The 7,914-nt window shown below is 67.0% G+C and overlaps 1 protein-coding gene across 1 annotated transcript; it reads left to right on the top strand.

The window, feature by feature from the left end:
* The first annotated feature begins 859 nt into the window (after positions 1-859).
* ARID5A (AT-rich interaction domain 5A) lies at positions 860-6,935 on the top strand. The gene is made up of 7 exons (XM_062597015.1): positions 860-970; positions 3,360-3,477; positions 4,377-4,560; positions 4,647-4,699; positions 4,794-4,891; positions 4,978-5,134; positions 5,230-6,935. The coding sequence occupies exons 2-7, from the start codon at positions 3,388-3,390 to the stop codon at positions 6,349-6,351; spliced, it is 1,704 nt and encodes a 567-aa protein (XP_062452999.1). The 5' UTR covers positions 860-970; positions 3,360-3,387; the 3' UTR covers positions 6,352-6,935.
* Positions 6,936-7,914: the final 979 nt, after the last annotated feature.

Genomic DNA, 7,914 nt, shown 5'->3' with positions numbered 1-7,914 from the left:
CCGGGAGGAGCCGGCGGCTGGTTTTTGCTGGCGGGATTTCTCTTTTGCTCTGAGTGGGCAGCTCTGAGTCAGGCCTCGCCGGGCGCTTTCCGGTAACGAAAGGGTTAAAGTCGCCCTCGGAAACACCTCGCCACTCATCTCTGCCCGCTTGCAGCACCGGGGCTCCTCGGGGCCCCTCTAATCCCGTCCCGTTCCCCCGCCCCGGCCGCCCAGCCGGGGGCTCCACGGTTTCCCGCGGTGCTTTCGAGCCCCGCGCTCGGCGCGTCCCGCTGCGCGGCCGCGGAACCGGCCCCGGCCCCGGCCCCGGCCCCGCGCTTCCCCCGCGCCGCCGGCTGCCGGCTCCGCGATGAGTCACGGGGGATTTTCGGGCTCTTTCGCAGCCCCGGCGCACGGCGGAGGGGGATTCTCCGAGCCCGGGCTCGGAGCCGGTAACGTCGCCGGTGCCCCCGGCGCTGCAGCGCGGATGCTCCGGCCGCCGGTAAATCCGTCCCCGCCGCGACTTGCGGTTGATTTCCTTGCCGTCCCGTCGGAATGATCCAGCGGTCCAGAGCGAAACAAAAAGCAATTTATTAAAGAAAAAAATATATATGTAAAGAAAAAGGGAAATGTTGTCAAGCGAGAGGTGCCGAAGGGTCGGGGTCTCCCCGCTGCCCACGGGGCGCCGGGAGGCGCCGGGAGGAGCCGGGAGGAGCCGGGGGACCGGGCTGGAAATCCCTGCACACTCATTCAGCGAGGCAGCGGGCTCCCCGCCGCCGAGAGCCCCCAAAAAGCCCAGGCGTTCCGGTAACGAAAGAGTCAATCGCTCACATACACACGCGCACTCACACACACACACTCGCACGCCACTTCCCTGAGTGGGGGATGACTCATCCCCCAGCCCTTCATCCCAGAGAGGAGTAACACGAGCGAAGCACAGCGCTCTTCCTCCGGCCTCGCCGATGCACCGGCCGCCGCTCGCCCGCTGAAGCCGGTGAGTACGAGGAGACCCGGGACGGCGGGGGGGGGAGGGGGGGCGGGGGGGGGGTGGATTTCGGGATGCCGCCGGACCGGGGAAGCTTCGCGCTGCCACCGGGAGAGATTTCGAGATGCGACTTAACGGGAAGCAGCAGCCCCGCCGGGGCGGCCCGGCCGCTCGGCGGAGCTGAGACCCGACACGCTCAGCGCACGCCCGGAGCGGCGGCACCGGCGGCGGCAGGAGCCTTTCCGCGCTGGCCGGAACGGCTCTTCGCCGTCGCTGTAAGGGGGGGGGGGGGGGGGGGGGGGGTCCCGAGCGGCGGCAGCCCCCGGTGCCGGGACAACCCCCCCCACCCCCCCCAACACAGCCGCACCGTGGGGCGCCGTGAAGCCCCCCTGGGCGCTGCCCCGGGGCCCGGCGGGGCCGGGGGGGGGGGGCCGCGCTCGCTCGCTCTCTCGCTGATGTCAGGCGATATTTTAATTCTCTTACAAGGAGCGGGCTTTAGAGGAATGACTTAAGTGGATTACTCATCCGCTGTAATGACTTGGCAGCGCTCCCGTGCTATTCCTAGACATGACGCTCGACGCTTTGATTCTTCCTCTTCTGCTATTTTTTTTTCTGTTCCCCCTCTTTTTCTTTCTTTCTTTTTTTCCCTCTCTCTTTCTAATGAGAAATTACCCCGCTGCGTTTTCGCAAAAGCCGCACTGGCGAAACTCTGGGAAGCGGAGTGAGGGTTGTGGTGGTGATGGGGTTACTCCTGAAAATGCTGCAAACCAGCCAAAACTTGGGTCCCCCAGGCCCTCCTACCCCCTTTGCCAGGTGGCCATGTCCCGCTGCCCAGTTCAGGCCCAGTGGGCCCAGGCAAGCTGCTTGGGGTACAGGCAACGCATCCACGCAAAACCTCTCCCCCCCCACCACCAATTTGAGTAGTTGACCCAAAACTGCTATTTTTCCTCCCAGAAAGTGCCGGGCCCCGGCAAGCGTGCAGGGCCCTGGCCCCTGCCACTCTGGTTTCCTGCTCTTTTGCAGCAATAACCAGAAAGAGCGGAAATAACGTCAGCCTTTCTTTTAATTCCTTGCGCTGACAGTAAGCCAGCAGCGCACGGGCCTGAGCCGGTCAAATAACAGCGGAGCAAACTGCCCCCGGCGCCCCCCACCTCGACCCCCCCAATCCCCAAAAATGATGATTTGGGGGAGAGTTAGAGCCTCTCGGTGTTTGAGGCTGAGCATGGTTGCTGCTTAAACATTTGGAGGACAAAATCCAGGCTGGCTCAGGGGACAAGGGGGGGGTGACACCGGGTAGATGGGGGTCCCCAAGCCACTTGGTCTGCAGGTTTGGGGCACCAGGACTGCTTGACAGTGGGGTGTTGGGGGCAATGGGGACCTCGCACACATGTGTGTCTGTTGCACACGTCTACCTGCATGCACGCTCGTGTGCATGCAAGCACCCAAGTGTATACACACGCGTGCCTGCCTGCACACATGTGCACATGTATATGGGTGCACTCACATGCACAGGCACCCCCCCACACACATAGCCACACTTGCACACGTGCATACCTGCACCCACAAGCGCACACCTGTGCCCATATGCACGTGTGTGCAGCTGCGCACACACGCACTTATACACATGCATGCAGACTTGTATCTGTGTGCACACGCGTGTACCCACACGGGCCTGTACCCTGCAGGCACATGCTTCACCTGCATGCACTCACGCGCACCCCCACGAGCGTGCCTGAGCACGCGTGCCCCCGTTTGCACACGCATGTACACACACACGCTCGCGCACCCCCGCGCGGCTCCCTCTCCCCACCCGGCCTCCGGGGGGGGGGAAGGACTACAACCCCCAGCATGCCCTTCGCCCAGAGGAGGGGGGCGTGTCCCTGGCGTGGGGGGGAGGGACGAGCAGCGGCGCGCTCCAATGGGCGTGGGGGGCGGGGCGGCACCGCCCAATGGGCGGGCGGGGGCGGGGCGGCGGGCGCGGCGCGGTGTCACATGGCGCGGGCGCGGTGGCGGGTGAGCGGCACCGGCACCGGCACCGGCACCGGCACCGGCACCGGCACCGGGGGGGGGGGAATCCGGCCACCCCTCCAGGAGATCAGCAGGCGCCGCCTCAGTTTCCCTGCGGGGAAAAACGTTTTTTCACCCCCTCCCCAATTTATTTGAAATATATATATATTTTTAATCTTAAAATTGGCCGCGGAGGGGGGAGCCCCGTTGGGGGTGGCCGCGCCGGTTGTATTCCCGGGCCGGGGGATCACCCGCCGGCCCCAATTTTTATTCGGATTTAGCCAATTAATCAGATCCCCTCACACCCCCCCCCCCCCGCACTTCGCGTCAGCATCCCGTCTCACTCGCTTTTCCTCCCGCCCTCCCCCCCCCCCGCCAAACTCCGGCGCAGCCCCCCGGTCTGAACAGCGAGGAGGAGCATGGAGGAGGAGGAAGGTCAAGCTCCGGCGGCCCCGCCGGAGGACGAGCCCAAAAGCGAAGGAAACGGAGCCGCCGCCGCGGAGTCGCCGGTGAGTTTTCCCCCAACCCGCTCCGATGCGGAGACCAACCCTCCCCCCCCCTCCCCCAACCAAAAGCCGCTGGATCCCGGCGTCGAGCCGCCCTTGCGCCCCCGCCGTCGAAGCCGCCGGCAAAGCGGGACCCGGACGCGCTCGCAAACCGGCCGAGGGATCCGTGAAAAAGAGGAGGAGGAGGGTGAAATCCACCCCCCCCAGCCAACTCCTGCAAGAGCTATGGGGGGGGGGGGGAGCGGAAGAGAAACTCAAAGCCCCCAAAAACCGCGCCCGCCCCCCCCCCCCCCCGCGCCGCAGGGCGGCTCGCCCCCGTGGGGCGAGGTTTTTGCCACCCGGGAACGGGCGATCCCGGGTTTCCCGCGGAGCGGCAGCGAGCCGGCGGCCTTGTATGTCGGAGCGCCTAGAACGGAGCCGGCCGTTAAAACACGGCGGCGGCGGCTGTCGCCAGCGGTTAAAAGAATAGAAAGAAGAAGGGGGAAAAAAAAAGAAGAAAAAAAAAAAAGGGCAGCGGAGCCCAGCAGCTGCTTTGCCCAAAAATAGCAGCAAGTTTTATAACTCCGGAAAACGTAGAACAAACAAACGCGAAACATTTTTAGCCGTGAAGGGGGGGGGGGCGGCGAGGGGGAAAGGGGAGCGTGGGGGGGGGGGGCGAGCGCCAGAATTTCTGCCCTTCTGTTTTCCTGGAAACCGTTCCTCGTGCCCCCGGCTCCGGCGCTTCGACTGACCTGGCGGCGGGCCCGGGGCGGCCGGCTAACGAAGCGTGCGGCTCGTTACGCCGTGGCGGGGAGCGAGCGGCGGGGATATGGGGGTTGGGGGGGGTTATTATCCCGGGTGCTGCCTCAGTTTCTCTCCGCCCCCTCCCCCCCCAATGTCGATGGGGGCTTTTTTCCGTGCAGGAGCCCGCACCGGCGCCTGGCGGCCCCGAGGGAGAGGAGGAGAGGCCGAAGGCGGCCGAGGAGGAGGAGGCGGCGGGCGGCGGCGAGAAGGAGGAGGAGGAGGCCTTCCTGGTGAGCCTCTACAAGTTCATGAAGGACCGCCACACGCCCATCGAGAGGATCCCCCACCTCGGCTTCAAGCAGAGTAAGCCCCCCCCCCTCCGGCGCCGCGGAAAAACCTCTGCTTTGAGCCGCCCTTAGCCTTGCTCACCGCCTCCTCTTCCTCGCTAGTTAACCTCTGGAAGATCTACAAAGCGGTGGAGAAGCTGGGCGCCTACGAGCTGGTAAGACGGGGGCACGGCGGCGGGGTTGGGGTTGGACGGACGGACGGACGGACGGGAAGGGGCCGCGGCGCCCACCCGCGCGCTCCCACCGCAGGTGACGGGCCGCCGGCTCTGGAAGAACGTGTATGATGAGCTGGGCGGCAGCCCCGGCAGCACCAGCGCCGCCACCTGCACCCGCCGGCACTACGAGCGGTAAGCCGGGGCGGCGGCGGCGGCAGCGGCGGCGGCGGCGGCGGGGCGACGGCCGCCGGCGCGTTCCCACCCCGCCGTCCCCGCAGGCTCGTCCTCCCCTACGTGCGGCACCTCAAGGGCGAGGACGACAAGCCGCTGCCGCCCGCCAAGCCCCGCAGGCAGTACAAGGTCTCCAAGGAGCCCAAGGGCCACGAAGGCGGCGAGAAAAGCAGGAGAGCCAAGAAGGAGAAGAGCCGGGAGCAGGTTCGCGGGGCGATGCCGGCACCGGGATGGGATGGGATGGGATGGGGGGAGCCACGCCACTCGCCCGGCGCTCACGTCCCCGTCACACTCCGCAGGTCCCCGCCGGCACGGCGGCGCCGGCGCCAGATGTCCCCGAGCGGGGCCGGCCGGCCGACGGCGCGGCCGCGGCGGCGCGCGGCGGCCCGTGCCGGAGCCCCGCGGACGCCTGCAAGCGCCTCTTCTCCAGCTTCTGCTCCGAGGGCAACCACGGCATCATGTCTCCGCTGGCCAAGAAGAAGCTGCTGGCCCAGGTGAGCAAAGCGGAGGCTTCGCACTGCCACAAGCGGCACTGCCCGGAAAGCCGGCGCCCCGCCGGCGCTGCCCGCCCCGAGCCCCCCGCCGCCGCCGCTGGCAGCTCCCACCCGGCCGAGCGCGGGAGCCCCGTGGGCGAGGATGGCGGCGGCGGCACGGGGCCGCCGCTCGGCCCCGCCGTCTTCACCGGCTGCTTCCACGCCTACCGGCCCGGGGGGCTGGCGGCATCGTGCCGGCCGCCGCCGCCCCGCTGCGCCTCGCCGGAGCTTTCGGAGCCGCCCCGAGAGGCGTGGGGCGGCGGGGGGCCAGCGCCGCGCACCCGGGGCCCCTCGCCCGCCGCCTTCGCCGCCGTCCACGGCTGCTGGGTGCCGCCCAGCGCCGCCTTCGCACCGCCGTCCAGGGCCAAGCGGGCCCTGGAGGAAGACGAGGAGGAGGAGGATGATGACGAAGAAGCCTTCGGCCCCGGCCAGAAGTTACGCGCCGTCTCCCCCTTCGGCAAGGACGAGGGTGCCCGCTCGCCCGGGGGCCGGCAAGGGCTGGCCAAGCCCAAAGCCGTGGTGGCCGGTCCCGGCTACCCGGCTCCGCTGCCCGCCGCCGTGCCTCGGATCGCGGACGTTTACACGGGAGCGATGCTGCGCTTCCCGGCGAGCTTCGGCAACCCGCTGGAGCGCCTCCGGAGCCACGGCACCCCGCTGGCGCCCGCCCTCTCCGTCAACCCCTTCGTCATCCCGGCTTTTCCCAGCCCTTTGGTAACCGCTTCGCCGCAGCCCTCCGAACCGTGCCGACCGCTGGCGACCGGCCCGGGCCGCTACGCCACGACGTCTTACGGCGGCTCGCCGCGGCCCCGGCTCTACCCGGCCGCCGCCTGGCACGGCCAGCTCGCCTACGCCTCGCCGCCCGCCTTCCGCCGCGGCGCCGAGCTGTAGCGCTTTCGGCCCGCCGAAAAGGGACCGGGAGGGAGGCGCTCCGGACCGCCTCCGTTTTTACTTAGAGCCATTTGTATCCGACATCGTATTCCGATGACTTTAATACCGATATCACAAGGTTTTATATTATATATTATATATATATAGGGAGGAGGGAGCAAAGTGAATTGCAGAGATTTCTATTTTACTAGACGTGCTGGATGCTGGAAGCTCTGCGCCGGGGGCGCGGGGAGGAGGCTGAGCCGGGCTGCGGCAGGTCCCACCGGGCCCGGGGAGCCTGGGACGCTCTGCCGTTCCCCGGTACGGAGCCCCAGCTCCTTCCTATCAAGCAATGCAACTTTTTTTTTTTAACAAAAAAAAAAAAAAAAAAAAAAAAAAAAAAAAAAAACCTCTGTTGCCTCAAGTCCAGGCTTCTAGGGTTATTCAGTCCCCCCAGGGGCCTGCTAGGGTCCGAACCGAGTTGGGACCACGGGCACCAGCCGCCCCTTTGGGTGCCTCACCCCGTCCGCGCAGAAAAGGCACCGGAATCGGCCGAGCCGGGGCCAAAAGCGGCGCCCGAAATAAAACTGGCTGGATGGTCCCAACCTGGCGGCGTTCGGGGCGTCCTTGATCTGCGGCAGCGGGGCTGGGGCTGGGGGCAGGAGCGGCCGTGGCGGGACCCACCTGCGGATCCCGTTCGCGCCGAGCCGGCAGTGACGCTCTCGCGGGTTGGCACGGCGGGATGGGAGCTCTGGGAAGCCCCCGGAGCGCCGGGTCCGGCAGGGTTCGGTGCCTGCCCCGTGCTCTTCGCGCGCCTCTCCCAGCCCTCCTGCCCGCGTTGCGGCATCTTCTCCCTGGCCTCAGGGAATCACAGGCTTTTTCCCGGAGCGTCCGCGCATCCGGGCGCCCCAAGCAGAGAGCAAGAGACCAAGAGACCCGCTGGCTCTGAAACCAACCGGCAGGGAACGGCCGGGAGGCGATGGACAGACAACCGGCCGGCTGGCCCTGCGGACGCGATTGCCGAGAAGGGATGAGCCTGTGGCTGGTCTCCCAGAGCGCTTGCAGGATTGCAGGCGGTTTTAAGGAAACCCCGCTGAGCTGCGCCGGCGTTGAGCTTGGAACGGCAGCACTTCCGAGGTGGAAACACCAGGCGGGAGAAGGCAAACGGCATCGCGGGACCGACCTTTCCTCTCGGCCAGGCTGCTCCCCGCCGGCCGCAGCCCCGCAGCGGGCACCTCGCAGCGGGCCAGCCGGTGGAAGGAGCAGAGAGACGGTGGCACTTGCTTGTCCCCAAAGAGGGTTACGGCTTTGGGTACAAACCCAGAGGAACAGCAGTAATTCAGCTTCTAAGGGCTGCTTCTGTTTCCTCGCAAAGGGCAAAGCTTGGGATAGAAAGCCGAAGAGGAGAACGATACCCGACGGCCCCAACGCTGCAAACGGGGCAGCGCTGGCCAGCCGGGGCGTAGAAAGGGGTTAAAGGTGCCGCAGGCTGCCCCAGCCCCTTCCTCTGCGAGCGAGGACGTGGCTTAAGTCTTTCCTGCAAGAGCTGCTGGGCTTCCTCTGCCCCAGGGGCGAGGACACAGG

Source organism: Rhea pennata, chromosome 28 (genome assembly GCF_028389875.1).
Source record: "Rhea pennata isolate bPtePen1 chromosome 28, bPtePen1.pri, whole genome shotgun sequence".
Classification (NCBI taxonomy): Eukaryota; Metazoa; Chordata; class Aves; order Rheiformes; family Rheidae; genus Rhea; species Rhea pennata.
Note: the sequence above shows the minus strand (reverse complement) of the source record. Positions and strands in the feature narration are given on the sequence as shown.